The sequence below is a fragment of the Chiloscyllium plagiosum genome, unplaced genomic scaffold, assembly GCF_037043375.1.
Source record: "Chiloscyllium plagiosum isolate Xiang-an unplaced genomic scaffold, Cpla_swu_hap1 HiC_scaffold_43, whole genome shotgun sequence".
NCBI classification, from domain to species: domain Eukaryota; kingdom Metazoa; phylum Chordata; class Chondrichthyes; order Orectolobiformes; family Hemiscylliidae; genus Chiloscyllium; species Chiloscyllium plagiosum.
The window spans coordinates 31,425,046-31,441,664 of record NW_028270181.1 but is presented as its reverse complement, the minus strand read 5'-3'; the positions used below and the strand labels follow the sequence as shown (position 1 = coordinate 31,441,664).

General features: G+C 46.1%; 1 protein-coding gene across 2 annotated transcripts in view; it reads right to left on the bottom strand.

Moving 5' to 3' along the window:
- The window catches only part of LOC122541694 (fatty acid-binding protein, intestinal-like), a 65,733-nt gene that overhangs the window by 32,963 nt on the left and 16,151 nt on the right, over positions 1-16,619 (bottom strand). For both annotated transcript variants that reach the window (XM_087982302.1, XM_043678585.2), the window contains exon 4: positions 3,268-3,378. In XM_087982302.1, the coding sequence (XP_087838428.1) occupies positions 3,268-3,378 (111 nt within the window). The remainder of the gene's footprint in view (positions 1-3,267; positions 3,379-16,619) is intronic.

Sequence of the window (16,619 nt, the reverse complement as noted above, 5' to 3'; positions counted from 1 at the left end):
GGGGGGTTGGATGGATAGAGTGTGTGAGTGTGGGGAGTTATGAATATTGTGTGTGAGAGAGGGTGGGGAACTTAAAGGGGTACAGCGTGTGAGAGAGAGGGTGGGGTTTCGATGGTTACAGTGTATGAGACAAGGTGGGGAGGTTAATAGGGTACAGTTTGTAAGAGGGTGCAGAGTTGGATACAGATTGTGCAAGAGGGTTGGAGTTGGACGGGTATAGTGTGTGAGAGGGTGGGAAGTTGGATGGGTATAGCGTGTGAGAGAGTGGGGAGCTGGATGGGTATAGTGTGTGAGAGAGTGGGGAGTTAGATGGGTATAGTGTGTGAGAGAGTGGGGAGTTGGATGGGTATAGTTGGTAAGGGATGGGGAATTGGATGGGTATAGTGTGTAAGAAAGTGAGGAGTGAGATGGGTATCATGTATGTAGGAGTAGGGAGTTGGATGGGTATAGTTTGTGTGAGAGTGAGGAGCTTGATGGGGGTAGTGTGTGAGAGGGGGGAGTTGGATGGGTATAGTATTTGAGAGAGTGGGGAGTTGGATGGGTCTAGTGTGTGAGGGAGTGTGGAGTTGGATGGGTGTAGTGTGTGGGAGAGTGGGGGTTTAATGGGGTACAGTGTGGGAGAAGGCGAGGAGCTGGATGGGTATAGTGTGTGTGTGGGGTGTTAGATGGGTATAGTTTGGATGAGAAAGTGAGGAGTGGGATGGGTATCATGTGTGTGAGAGTAGGGAGTTGGTTGGGTATAGTAGGGTGAGAGAGTGGGGTGTTGGATGGGTATAGTGTGTGAGAGAGTGGGGAGTTGGATGTGTACAGTATGTGAGAGAGTGGGGTGTTGGATGTGTACAGTATGTGAGAGAGTGGGGTGTTGGATGGGTACAGTGTGAGAGAGTGGGGTGTTCGATGTGTACAGTGTGTGAGAGAGTGGGGTGTTGAATGAGTATAGTGTGAGAGTGGGGAGTTGGATGGGTGAAGTGTGAGAGAGTGGGGAGTTGGATGGGTACAGTATGTGAGAGAGTGGGGAGTTGGATGGGTATAGTGTGTGAGAGAGTGGGGTGTTAGATGTGTACAGTGTGTGAGAGAGTGGGGAGTTGGATGGGTGTAGTGTGAGAGAGTGGGGAGTTGGATGGGTGTAGTGTGAGAGAGTGGGGAGTTGGATGGGTGTAGTGTATGAGAGAGTGGGGTGTTGGATGAGTATAGTGTGAGAGTGGGGAGTTGGATGGGTGTAGTGTATGAGAGAGTGGGGAGTTGGATGGGTGTAGTGTGAGAGTGGGGAGTTGGATGGGTGTAGTGTGAGAGAGTGGGGAGTTGGATGGGTGTAGTGTATGAGAGAGTTGGGTGTTGGATGAGTATAGTGTGAGAGTGGGGAATTAGATGGGTGTAGTGTGAGAGTGGGGAGTTGGATGGGTGTAGTGTGAGAGAGTGGGGAGTTGGATGGGTGTAGTGTGAGAGAGTGGGGAGTTGGATGGGTGTAGTGTATGAGAGAGTGGGGTGTTGGATGGGTGTAGTGTGAGAGTGGGGAGTTGGATGGGTGTAGTGTGAGAGTGGGGAGTTGGATGGGTGTAGTGTATGAGAGAGTGGGGTGTTGGATGAGTATAGTGTGAGAGTGGGGAGTTGGATGGGTGTAGTGTATGAGAGAGTGGGGAGTTGGATGGGTGTAGTGTGAGAGTGGGGAGTTGGATGGGTGTAGTGTGAGAGAGTGGGGAGTTGGATGGGTGTAGTGTATGAGAGAGTGGGGTGTTGGATGGGTGTAGTGTGAGAGTGGGGAGTTGGATGGGTGTAGTGTGAGAGAGTGGGGAGTTGGATGGGTGTAGTGTGAGAGAGTGGGGAGTTGGATGGGTGTAGTGTATGAGAGAGTGGGGTGTTGGATGAGTATAGTGTGAGAGTGGGGAGTTGGATGGGTGTAGTGTGAGAGAGTGGGGAGTTGGATGGGTGTAGTGTGAGAGTGGGGAGTTGGATGGGTGTAGTGTATGAGAGAGTTGGGTGTTGGATGAGTATAGTGTGAGAGTGGGGAGTTAGATGGGTGTAGTGTGAGAGTGGGGAGTTGGATGGGTGTAGTGTGAGAGAGTGGGGAGTTGGATGGGTGTAGTGTGAGAGAGTGGGGAGTTGGATGGGTGTAGTGTATGAGAGAGTGGGGTGTTGGATGAGTATAGTGTGAGAGTGGGGAGTTAGATGGGTGTAGTGTGTGAGAGTGGGGAGTTGGATGGGTATAGTGTGAGAGTGGGGAGTTGGATGGGTGTAGTGTGAGAGAGTGGGGAGTTGGATGGGTGTAGTGTATGAGAGAGAGTGGGGTGTTGGATGAGTATAGTGTGAGAGTGGGGAGTTGGATGGGTGTAGTGTGTGAGTGTAGGGTGTTGGATGGGTATAGTGTGAGAGTGTGAGGTGTTGGATGGTTGTAGTGTATGAGAGAGTGGGGTGTTGGATGGGTACAGTATGTGAGAGAATTGGGAGTTGGATGGGTATAGTAGGTGAGAGAGTGGGGAGCTGGATCGGGTACAGTGAATGTACAGTATACCACTGTACTAACACCAATGCTGGGTCTATCTTGCTTTGGGACAAATCATACCCAGAGTTGGTCATGGCGGTGTGTGGGTTTTGTCAGGTATAATTCTATGCCTATGACTATGTTGCTGACAGCTCTGTGAGGCAGCTCACTCAATTTTGGCACAAGCTTCCAGATGTTAATAAGAGAGACTTTGCACAGTTGACAGGGGCTGTTTTCGCCATTGTTTTCACACACACTCTTCCCATTCAACTCCCTACCTTCTCACACAGTGTACTCCATTAAACTCCCCAATATCACTCACAATCTGTAACCCCATTAAACTCATTAAACTCATTAGGTGGTTCATCTGGTTTCATTCTTTGAGATTTTCCGGCAATTGATATATCTGCTGGGCCATTTCAGAGGGCAGTTGAAAGGCTGGAGTCACATACATGCCAAATCAGGTAAGGAGGCAGATTTTCTTCCCTAAACAGCTTCAGGAAACCAGATGAGTTTTTATGACAATCAGCAGGGATTGCATGGTCATCATCAAACATGTTTAATTCTAGATTTTTAAGAAAAGCTCAAATCTTGCCATCCGCTATAGTGGAATATGAACATGGGGTCCCACTTAATTACCGAGGTGTCTGGATTATTGTTCCAGTGAAATTACCACGAGCCATCACCTCCACCATCTACCCCTTTTTACACCCAATACCCACCTTGAATCTATCCTGTTATGTCCCAAACAGGTTCACTCTGTGATACTTTCATTCTCCCTTACCCACCTGCTCCAATTTATCTCCCTCAGCTTCTCTGATTATGATGAAGTCCTTTCCATCAGGAAGTATTTGAAAATGTCCCTCTAGACGGTTTGACTTGATGAGACTAAACGTTCCCTGTAAAGGTAAAAGAAGGATTTTTTTCAGAGTGACCTGGGGTCTCGGATTACTGCCAGTCAATTACAGACCAGTAATTTTAACTTTGGTGGTGGGGAAATGTCTGGAAACAATTATTCTGGATACAGTTAACACTGATATGGAAAAATGTGGATTGATTCGGAAGATTCAGTGTGGATTTGTTAAGGAAAGGTGTATAATGCACTTGCTGCAGTGTTTTGAAGGGCTAACAGAAGTAACCACAGGGGAGTGATGAGGGCAAAGGTGTTAATGTGGCGTATATGGACTTTCTAAAGACATTCAAAACAGTGCCTCACATCAGATTTATGATGAGATTTATGGGTCGTGAAATTCCCCATTTCACGACTCATTAAAAGGATCTTAGCAACATCAATACAAAACTGGCTGAGCATCAAGAACAGAGAATAATGGTCAATGGGCATTCTTCAGGCTGGGGGGAGGCTTGTAGTGCAGTTCCCCAGGGGTCAGTATTGAGCCCTTTGCTGATGTATATAAATGATGCAGAACTTGGTGTACATGGACAATCTCAAAATTTGCAAATATAGATGGGAGAGGGATGTAAGTAAATTTATGGATGACATGAAGGTTGGCCAGGTGGTTGATGGTGTTCAAGAAGGTTACAAGATGACGTGAATGGATTAGTCACGTGGGCAGATCAGTGGCCAGATGGAATTTAACCCTGATTAATGTGAGGTGATGTACTTTGAAAGAAGGAACAAAACAAATCTACCAAATAAGGAAAAAAATCTAAGGGTGGCACGGTGGCTCAATGATTAGCACTGCTGCCTCACAGTGCCAGGGACCTGGGTTCAATTCCAGCCTGGGCGACTGTCTGTGTGGAGTTTGTACATTCTCCCTGTGTCTGTGTGAGTTTCCTCCGGGTGCTCTGGTTTCCTCCTACAATCCAAAGATGTGCAGGTCAGGTGGATTGGCCATGTAAAATTGCTAGTAGTGTTCAGGAATGTGGAGCTTAGGTGCATTAGTCAGGGGCAATGTAGAGTAACAGGGTAGGGAAATGGGACTGGGTGGGTTACTCTTCAGAGGGTTGGTGTGGACCTGTTGGGCTGAATGGCCTGTTCCCACACTGTAGGGATTCTATTAGAAAGAAGAGTGCTCAGTGAATGGCAGGAAACTAGAAAGCTCAGAGAAACAGTGGGCTCTTGGGGTGCTTGTCCACAGATCCCTGAGGGCACCAGACCAAGTTAATAGGGTAGTTGAGGAGGCACATGGGACACATGGCTTTATCAGTTGAGGTAGAGATTATAAGACCAAGGGTAAATTTGCAGGTGTACAGAACTTTGGTAAGGCTACAACTGTGTGCAGTTCTGGTCTCTGGAATGTGATTCCACTGAAGGGGATGCAGAGGAGATTCACAGAGTGTGACCTGGGATGAAGCATGTTAACTATGAAGAGAGGCTGAATAAGCTCAGATTGTTTTCTTCAGAACATACAAAGTTGAGAGGGAAACTGATTGATTTATAAAGGGTTTGGACAGGATGACTAGAAAGCAGCTGTCCCTCTTAGTGGAAAGGTCAATACAAGGAATCATAACTTAAGAAGAAAGGCAGCAAGTTTAGAGGAGATTTGAGGAAAACCATTTTCACCCAGAGGATTGTGAGGGTGTGGAATGCACTGCCTGGGTGGGTAGTTAAGGAGGATGCTCTCACAACCTTTAAAAGTACTTGGGTGAGCACTGGAAATGTCAGAACATTCAAGTCTGTGGGTCCTGCCCTGATAACTTAGACTTGCACAGCTTTAGCAGTACAGTCTCAAAGGCTCTGTACTGTATGATTCAATGAACTTGGGGAGAATTGTAAGCTGTGACGAGGTCAGTGTAGAACTTGAAAAGGACATTGACTTGTTGGTGAAATGGGTGGCTAGGTGGCAGATAAGGTTCAACGTGGAGAACTGTGAGGCGATGCATATTGGTATATAGAACATGGAGAGATAGTATAAAATAAAGTGTGTTATTATTAAGGGTGTGCAGAAGCAGAGAGACCTGGCTCAATATCACATTAGTGATTAAAGTTGGTAGAACAGATAGAGAGCAGTTAATAGAGCGTAGAGTATTCTAAGCTTCATGATGAGAAGTATAGAACAAGGAGGTGACGTTGAATTTATATAAGACACTTCAGCTGGAGTATTGTGTCCACTTCTGGGTACCACAGGCAAGGTGTGAATGGTCAGAAAGAGAGCTGTTGAGGTTTACAAGGATAGTTCCATCGATTAAACGCTTCATTTAGACAGAACATTGAGGCTGTTTTCCTAGGAGAGAAGGCTAAGAGGAAATTGGACAGAAATTTTAAAATTCATGAGGAGTCTGGACAGAGTGGATAGAGAGGGCACAGTTTTAAAATGTTTTGCAAAAGAAGCAAATGAGAAAATAGGTTTCACACACAGTCAGTAATTAGGGTTGAGAATGCACAGCCTGTAAGTGTGATGGTTCAATTTTAGCATTCAAGAAGGCTTTATGTAACTGATGATTGTGGGAAAAACACATCAGATCGGCACTAAGTTAAAATGTTCAGACAGCCATTGCAGATACAAATAGCCACCTGTTGCCTGTAGATTAAACTACATTGAGTCATAGAGATGTACAGCATGGAAACAGACCTTTCAATCCAACTCATACACACCAACCAGATATCCTTACCTAATCTGCCAGCACCCGGCCCATTTCCCTACAAATGCTTCCTATTCATATACCCATCCAGATGCCTTTTAAATGTTGCAATTGTACCAGCCTCCACCACATCCTCTGGCAGCACATTCCATACACATACCACCCTCTGCATGAAAAGGTTGCCCCTTAGGTCTCTTTTATATCTTTTCCCTCTCACCCTAAACCTATGCCCTCTAGTTCTGGACTCCCTGACCCCAGGGAAAAGACTTTGTCTATTTATTCTATCCATGCCCCTCATGATTTTATAAACCTCTATAAGGTCACCCCTCAGCCTCCGAAACTCCAGGGAAAACTGCCCCAGTCTATTCATCCTCTCCCTATAGCTCAAATCCTCCAATCCTGGCAACATCCTTGTAAATCTTTTCTGAACCCTTTCAAGTTTCACAACATCTTTCCGATAGGAAGGAGACCCGAACTGCATGCAATATTCCAACAGTGGCCTAACCAATGTCCTGTACAGCTGCAACATGACCTCCCAACTCCTGTACTCAATACTCTGACCAATAAAGGAAAGCATACCAAACGCCTTCTTCACTATCCTATCTACCTGCGACTCCACTTTCGAGGAGTCATGAACCTGCACTCCTAGGCCTCTTTGTTCAGCAACACTCCCTAGGACCTTACCATTAAGTGTATAAGTCCTGCTAAGATTTGCTTTCCCAAAAATGCACCATTTCACATTTAACTAAATTAAACTCCATCTGTCACTCCTCAGCCCATTGGCCCATCTGATCAAGATCCCATTGTCCTCTGAGGTAACCTTCTTTGTCCACTCCACCTCTAATTTTGGTGTTATCTGCAAACTTACTAACTATACTTCTTATGCTCACATTCAATTTATTTATGTAAAAATGAAAAAAACCTGTACAATTGTTGCAGTACTTATTTATTTCTCTACTCCAATCCAATATATGCAATAAATACTATTTGCTTTCCTCACTGCTTTCTGTACTTAAATATAACTTTCTGTATTCCTCTTATGAGCAAAACCAAGAATGTCTCATCAGTGACATCTCTAAGTTTCAGACCATTTTAAAAAAATCTGCTTTTTCATTCTTACAACCGAACTGAATAACCTCAAACGCCTACACTTCTGCCATCTTGTGGTCATTCTCTTAACCTGTCTATATGTCTTTATGTACTGTCTCCTTGTAGTTTACATCGCCACTTTGCCTTATACTGTCTGCACAGTAAGCTGGCTGACTTTCTGCCTCGCCTCTACGTCATTCATATGGTGATTTTGTCAGCAATAATCCTTGTTTCATTCCATTTGTTACAATGGCCAACTTAAGAAGGAGGAGGTTGAACAGTTCATCCACTTTACCAACACCTTCCACCACGACCTCAAATTTACCTGGACCGTCTCAGACTCCTCCCTCCCCTTCCTACACCTTTCCATTTCTATCTCGGGCGACCGAATCAACACGGACATTTACTATAAACCGATCGACTCCCAGAGCTACCTAGACTACACCTCCTCCCACCCTGCCCCCTGTAAAAATGCCATCCCATATTCCCAATTCCTTCATCTTCACCGCATCTGCTCCCAGGAGGACCAGTTCCAATACCGTACAACCCAGATGGCCTCCTTCTTCAAAGACCGCAACTTCCCCCCAGACGTGATCGACGATGCCCTCCACCGCATCTCCTCCACTTCCCGCTCCTCCGCCCTTGAGCCCCGCCCCTCCAGTCGCCACCAGGACAGAACCCCACTGGTCGTCACCTACCACCCAACCAACCTCCATATACAGCGTATCATCCGTCGTCATTTCCGCCACCTCCAAACGGACTCCACCACCAGGGATATATTTCCCTCCCCTCCCCTATCAGCGTTCCGAAAAGACCACTCCCTCCGTGACTCCCTCGTCAGGTCCACACCCCTCACCAACCTTCACTCCCGTCACCTTCCCCTGCAACTGCAAGAAATGCAAAACTTGCGCCCACACCTTCCCCCATACTTCCCTCCAAGGCCCCAAGGGATCCTTCCATATCCGCCACAACTTCACCTGCACCTCCACACACATCATTTACTGCATTCGCTGCACCCGATGTGGCCTCCTCTATATTGGGGAGACAGGCCGCCTACTTGCGGAATGTTTCAGAGAACACCTCTGGGACACTCGGACCAACCAAGCCAACTACCCCGTGGCTCAACACTTCAACTCCCCCTCCCACTCCACCAAGGACATGCAGGTCCTTGGACTCCTCCATCTCCAGACCATAGCAACACGATGGCTGGAGGAAGAGCGCCTCATCTTCCACCTAGGAACCCTACAACCACAAGGGATGAACTAGATTTCTCCAGTTTCCTCATTTCCCCTCCCCCCAACTTGTCTCAGTCCCAACCCTCGAACTCAGCACCGCCTTCCTAACCTGCAATCTTCTTCCTGACCTCTCCGCCCCCACCCCCACTCCGGCCTATCACCCTCACCTTGACCTCCTTCCACCTATCGCATTTCCAACGCCCCTCCCCCAAGTCCCTCCTCCCTACCTTTTATCTTAGCCTGCTGGACACACTTTCCTCATTCCTGAAGAAGGTTACATGCCCGAAACGTCGATTCTCCTGCTCCTTGGATGCTGCCTGACCTACTGCGCTTTTCCAGCAACACATTTTCAGCTCTGATCTCCAGCATCTGCAGTCCTCACTTTCTCCCTCACCTTAAGAATGGCCCATTTATGTCACCCTCTGCTTCCTGATAATCAATCCTCTATCCATGCTCATATACCACCCTCAACGTCATTAGCCCTTAAATGTTTGTGTGGCACCTTATTGAAATATAAGCATATTGCATCTTCTAGTTCTCATTTATCTACTGTCCGAGTGACATTGTCAAAAAATTCTAATAATTTGTCAAACAGGATGTTCCTTTTGTAAAGCATTGTTGACTTGTTCCAATCTTGCTTTCTAAGTGTGTTAACTGAAATCTGTTTTCGTTGAACATTTTGAGTTGCTAAGTCCATTGGAAGTCTATTGACGTGGGTGGCACGGTGGCACAGTGGTTAGCACTGCTGCCTCACAGCGCCTGAGACCCGGGTTCAATTCCCGCCTCAGGCGACTGACTGTGTGGAGTTTGCACGTTCTCCCCGTGTCTGCGTGGGTTTCCTCCGGGTGCTCCGGTTTCCTCCCACAGTCCAAAAGATGTGCAGGGTCAGGTGAATTGGCCATGCTAAATTGCCAGTAGTGTTAGGTAAGGGGTAAATTTAGGGGTATGGGTGGATTTCGCTTCGGCGGGTCGGTGTGGACTTGTTGGGCCGAAGGGCCTGTTTCCACACTGTAATGTAATCTAATCTATTCCATTTAGATGGGGCTACACAAAACGATAGAAAGTATGTGAAGATCAGACCTTGTCTTCACAAGGGCTATGCAGTGCTCACTTCTACCTTTACTATCATGGACAGAAGCATATGTTAAAGGCAGATTGGTGATGGTGAGAGTCTAATATGTATTTCTTTCTTCTTGGTTTCTTTACTACCTGCCACAAACCCAGTCTAGTAGCTGCATCCTTTACAACTTGACCAACGTAGTGGTGCTGTCAAGCCACTCCTGGTGATGGACATTCTGCACCCTGGCACCCTCAGTCCTTCCTCATGTGATGTTCAACATGGAGGTGTACTGATACGTCAGCTGAAGGAGGGGGTATTGTTACAGTTTGTGGTAATCAGTAAGTGTCCATGCCCATGTTTGAACTGACATCGTGAGCCCTCATGGGGTATGGATTCAATGTTGAGGGTCCCTAGGGTAGCTCCCACAAGATTGTATCCCACTGAGCCTATCTGTGAGGCAGGATTCTGTGAGTATGACAATGTCAGGCTGTTACTTGATGAGTCTGTGAGACAGCACTTCCAATTTGACACTGTCCCCCAGATGTTAGCAGAACTCTGTACTGTCAACAGGGCTGAATACTTTCCTATCGCCTCAAATTTTATCATAGAAGCTTTGAAGTTTTAAATCTTCACACAAATTTCCACACAAACCCTCTTTCTCCATCTTTCCTTAATGTTATTTTTCTACAACAATCATACTTAGTGGTGCATTCTTACTTAGAGTCATAGAGATGTACAGCATGGAAATAGACCCTTCAGTCCAATTTGACTATCCCAACCAGATATCCTAACCTAACCTAGTCCCATTTGCCAGCACTTGGCCCATATCCCTCTAAGCCCTTCCTATTCATATACCTGTCCAGATGCCTTTTAAATGCTGCAATTGTACCAGACTCCACTCCTTCCTTTGGCACCTACTACCCTCATACTACGTACACATACACTATACACATACTACCCTCTGCATGAAAAAGCTGCCCTTTAGGTCCCTTTTTAATTCTTTCCCCTCTCAGCCTAAACTTACACCCTCTCATTTTGGACTCCCCCACCCCAGGGAAAAGACTTTGCCTATTTACCCTATACATGCCCAATGGTCAACATGACTTAAAGTCTTCCATGAGTTAAAGCCCATTTCTCACATACCAGTGTTTGAACTGTGCAAACCACTCTCTGATCTTATTGACCTCTGCCAATTTAACTCGTGGGCCAAGATAGAAACCCAGAGATCATTAACTTTGAGCTTTTGCTTTTCCATATAGCTCCCAAGGTGTCCACATTCCCTTGAAAGGCCTTTCCTGGCCTACCTATGTCATTGGTAGCTTCAAGCACATTGATAACTGAATATGTCTCCTCCCATTCTCAGTGTCTGTCCAGCCCACAGGACTTAAAAATGTGTTGCTGGAAAAGCGCAGCCGGTCAGGCAGCATCAAAGGAGCAGGAGAATCGACGTTTCGGGCATTAGCCCTTCTTCAGGAATCCCACAGGACGTCTCCTTACACCTTACACTGGCCAGTCAACACAGCCTTCTGGGTTTTAGTAGACCCAAAAAAACCTGTTCCCCTACTGATACTATCTCTCAGTACGATGATATTCCTTTCAACCCTTCACCTGAAGGGCTCCTACGCGGTAATGCCTTGGTCAGTTTGCTCATTCTCCCTGTGGTTCTTGCTTGCATCCACGAAATCCAATGCTCCTCTGTTGCAGTCATAGTCAATTGTTGTAAAAACCCATCTGTTTCACCATTCAGGAAAGGGAATCTGCCATCCTTACCTGGCCTGACCTACATGTTACTCTAAACCCAAATGAATGCGCTAACTCTTAATTGGAGGAGCAGAGCAATCGAAGCTGGGCCAGGTAGTGATGCCTGCATCCCAGCTACAAATATGAATGGAAGTTTCTAGGTGAAAGCAGCTTGCAACATGGCGGGAAAGAGCCAACTTGGGGAGTGGGCTACCCAAGATTCAGAATCTTACCACACATGGAGGGGAATCTCACCCTGAATACGGTGTGTCTGATTGACAGTGCCAAACCCCTGAACTGACATTGGAGGCTGCCCTTGACTAACTGTACCAGCAGCCTGTTACTGAATAGTGTCTCCCTTGACCTGACTGAGGACTACTCTCCTTATACTTTGAGATATAGCTATTTGCATGTAGCACATGTAGCAGGTTTGCTGTACGGGCTGCAGGCACATGCTGCAGGTGTGAGATTAACCTATCATGGAACCACACAGCACACATTTACCATCTTGAGTGGTGACTGCTGGCAGGTGTTCTGTCGGTGCTGAACAGAAAGGCAGAATAGAAGTACTGTAAACACTGAAGCTGTGCCTGGGGGACGGTGGGTGGGGTTGGGCGGGTGGGGGGGGAGGTCGGTGTACAAGTCAAGGCAAGAGAGAGGTTCTGTGAGCATCCGGGAAGATGAATGCGTGAGTTCTAAGAGAGCACGTGATCAGCCCTGGGATGCAGTCTGATCCAATCGGAGAGCTGGGTATTTGACTGTATGCGCAAAATGTAGCATTGCAATGAGAGGCGATGGTGCTCTCTAGGGTACAAGATTAAAGTGCAGTAGCATGTTGCAGCTAGATCAGAGTTGTGCCAGGATGATGCAGAGAGCCTAGCGCACGTCAAATGCCAACATCTGTGGATGTGAGGTGTGTGCAGCCACTGCCCGTGGAGTGTGGCCTGAAATGTTGGTCCTGGGTCTCCAAGATAAAGGTCCAGTGGAGCAAGTGATGGATTGGATTCAACAGGAAATCACTCTGACACTCCCATCAGCAATCCCTGGCATCCGGCTTCTATCCGGCAGAAGGGAGTGTAGGAAAGTGCACTTTAATGAGGTGTGGTTAATATTAATAACCTGATAAAGACTGGTAATCCTTGTTAGTAATCCTCTCACCGCTCACTCGTGAGAATCTCTCGTGGGACTTAGTTAGACAATATGACTATTTGGTCCTAACAATAAGAAAGGCTTTGATTGACATCCCATAAAGTTCTCCCAAAATTAGTGAGATAGATCAAGTTTTTCAGGATTCTGCCATGTACATTTGTGCATTTGAAGAATTTAAACTGGTTTATTTATTCATTCACAGCTGAGGGTGTCCAATATTTGTTGTCCATCCCTATTACCTCTTGAGAAGGTTATGATTCCTAAACCATTGTAATTTACTTGGTGCAATTAGATTTGCACTGTTGTTCAGGCGGGCATTCCAGGATTTTGACCCACTGGCACTAAAGGAATGGGCAATATATTTCCAAGTCAGGATAATGAGTAACTTGGAGGGAAAATTGGAGGTGGTGGTATTCCCATGTATCTGCTGCCCTTGTCCTTCTAGATGGAAGAAGCCGTGGGTTTGGAAGGTGTTGTCCCAGGACCTTTGGTCAATACCTCAGTACATCTTGTAGATGGTATACCCTGCTGCTACTGAGGGTTACTGAGATAATAGATGGTTGTAGATGAGCCAATCAAGCGGCTGCTTTGGCTTGGATGGTTTCAAGCTTCTTGAGTTTCAAGCTTGTTGGAACTGCAGTTATTGAGGCAAGTGGGGAGTATTCCAAGGCATTCCTGATTTGTACTTTGTAGATGGTGGACAGGCTTAGGGGAGTCAGGAGGTGTGTTACTTGCTGCAGTATTCTAACCTCTCACTTGCTCTTGTAGCTATTATGTTTATGTGTGGTCCTGTAAGTCAGACCAGGTAAGGATGGCAGATATCCTTCATAAAGGCCATTAGTGAATCAGATGGGCTTTTACAATAATTGACAAGGATTTAATGATCATCATTAGATTTTTAGTTTTAGATTTTTCAAAATTCAAACTGCACCATTTGCCACAGTGGGATTCAAACCCAGGTGCCCTGGACATTATCTGGGTCACTGCACCAATGTCATTATGTCATTGCCTCCCCATAAATTGTCAGGTAAATGTTTCTTGTCGAACCATCCCAGTTTTCAAAGAGTAAAAAATTGACCACGGGGTCTGGTCTGAAGTACATAATCTTAGCTGGACACCAGCTTGGGGGTTAGAATGGCATCTACAGTTCAATAAACAAATAGGTTCAGAGAGGGGAGGAATCAGCTGGGAATTCCTGTTGAAACATTTCAATGAGGCAATAGAATGCCGCTGATCCCGCAGCCACAACCCCTACCCCAGCTACAAACCTGCCAATGCCCATAGCTTAGACTGATAGGATCCAAAGATAATATGACAAACCAGCAAACATCGAGTCCATTCAGCCCATTGGGTTTGCATCAGCTGTTCTAAAGATTGACTCAGTTTAATTGCACTTCCATTCTTTTCCCATTTCCCTCCATCTTTGTTTTCGCCTTCATATACTGTATGTATCCAGTTCCTTGTTGAAGGCTGTGATTGAATCTGTATCAGACAGTGCTTTCCAAATCCTAACCATTCATTAGATAATAAGAGATTTTCCTCATGCCGTCTCTGGTCCTTTTACTAATCACCTCAAATCAACTGAACACTAACTCTTAAACCCACTAGAAACGGTTTCATTTTCTTTGTTTTAACCCTTCACAGTTTTGAACACCTCTGTCAAATCTACCTCTCTCCTCTGCTCTGAAGTGGATCATCCTTGATTCACCAGCTGTCTGCCTAACTGTAAATTCCTTGGAACCATTCTGGAAAATCTGGTAAATAGAAATCCTCTCCAAATCCTTTTTGAAATGTGCTTTTCAGAACACGACATCTGGAGCTGAGCGAAGGCTTGAAAGCTGTGTAGCCTAGCTTCCTAACCTTTGCATTCCGTACCTCTCTTTAAAAAATCTCACATGTTTTGTAATCAGTCTTCAGCATCACATTTTTGTGCTTTAACATTGTCCTAGTCAGCTTGTACTGCCTCTCCTCACCATACTTACTAAAATGGATCCACGAATTTCATCCACGATATATTCCCCATACTTCCACTGGCGAAGCCAGGCCCTGTTGAAGACTGTTAATTTCTTAATCATGCAGAATGAACAGGTAAGAAACTGAAGGAGAATCTGTGGATCCCCACCTATGGACTCAGAATGATGGATGACCATAAAGGGAGTAAAGGGAAGATAGGTTGACGATTAGATAGATTCCCCACAGTGTGGAAACAGGCCCTTTGGCTCAACAAGTCCACACCAACCCTCCGAACAGTCCCTCTGACTAACACACCTAACATTACGGGCAATTTTAGCTAGGCCAATTCACCAAACCTGCACATCTTTGGACTATGGGAGGAAACCAGAGCACCCGGAGGAAACCCACGCAGACACAGGCAGAATGTGCAAACCCCACACAGACAGTCGCCCAGAGGCTGGAATCGAACCTGGGTCGCTGGTGCTGTGAGGTTGCAGTGATAACCACTGAATCACCGTGCTGCCCAAAATTCCTCAAGCAAGTTCAGCCAGAGCCAAGTCTGTGGTCCCTTGGACAGCTCAGCTGTACAAGGGACGGAGGAAAAAGAATAGAAGAGCGATAGTGATAGAGGATTGCATAGTCGTTTCTATCGCCACCAGTGTGACTCCAGGATAATATGTTGCTTCCTTGGTACTAGGGTAAAGGTTGTTATGGAGCAACTGTAAGATATTCTTCTGGGGGAGACTGTTCAGCCAAAGGTTCTGATCCATGCTGGTACCTGCGACTCAGGTAGAAATGAGGATGAAATACTGAAAGCAGAATTCAGGGAGTTAGGTAGGAGATTTCAAGGCAAGGCCTCAAAAGCAGTAGTCTTGGGATTACTCCCAGTTCTACGTACTGGTGAGCACAGAAATAGGAGAAATGAGTGATTGAATATACAGTTGGAAAGTTGTCACATGAGGGCAGGCTTCGGATATCTGAGGGTTTTGGACCAATTCTAGGGAAGGTGGAACCTGCACAAGTCAATGGTCTACATCTGAATAGGATTTGGACAAATGTCCTCACAAGCAGATTGGCTAGTAATGTTGAAGAACATCTGAGAAATGGGAACCTGTGGACAAATTCAGAGCAGGGAATGGGAGACAGAAACATAACGAGTGACTCTGAAAGGCAGGGGAAGCAGAAATTTAAAAACGTACAATGCAGAAATGTGGCTGTATGTGAAGATACATATGAAAACACAAGGTACATAGTGAATAAAGCCAATGAGCCCAGGGCACAGTTAAACAAATGGCATTGTGATAACATCAACTTGGCTTAAAGAGGGGCAAAAATGGGAGATCAACACTCTTTGCGTGAACAACTTTCCACGTATATCTCCCCAAAACGTTTGCCTTTCACTTTGAACTTGTGACCCCTAGTAATTGAGTCCCCCACTGTCAGAAAAAGTTTCTTGCTATCCACCTTGTCTACACCTCTCACAATTTTGTAGGCCTCAATCAGGTTCCCCCCTCAAATTCTGTCTTTCTAATGAAAATAATCCTAATCTACACAACCTCTCTTCATAGCTCAGCACCCTGAATACCAGCAACATCCTGGTGAACATCATCTGCAGCCTCTCCAAAGCATCCACATCCTTTTGGTAATGTGGTGACCAGAACTGTACATAGTATTCCAAATGTGGATGAACGAAGGTCGTATACAAATATACCATGACCTGCCGACTCTTGTACTCAATACCCCGTCTGATGAAGGAAAGCATGCCGTATGCTTTCTTGACGACTCTACTGACCTGCATTGCCATAGAACATAGAACATAGAACATAGAACAATACAGCACAGAACAGGCCCTTCGGCCCACGATGTTGTGCCGAACTTCTAACCTAGATTAAGTACCCATCCATGTACCTATCCAAAAGGTCGCCAATGATTCCGACTCTACCACTCCCACGGGCAGCGCATTCCATGCCCCCACCACTCTCTGGGTAAAGAACCCACCCCTGACATCTCCCCTATACCTTCCACCCTTCACCTTAAATTTATGTCCCCTTGTAATACTCTGTTGTACCCGGGGAAAAAGTTTCTGACTGTCTACTCTATCTATTCCTCTGATCATCTTATAAACCTCTATCAAGTCACCCGTCATCCTTCGCCGTTCCAACGAGAAAAGGCCGAGAACTCTCAACCTATCCTCGTACGACTTCCTCTCCATTCCAGGCAACATCCTGGTAAATCTTCTCTGCACCCTCTCCAAAGCTTCCACATCTTTCCTAAAGTGAGGCGACCAGAACTGCACACAGTACTCCAACTGTGGCCTAACCAAAGTCCTGTACAGCTGCAACATCACTTCACGACTCTTGAATTCAATCCC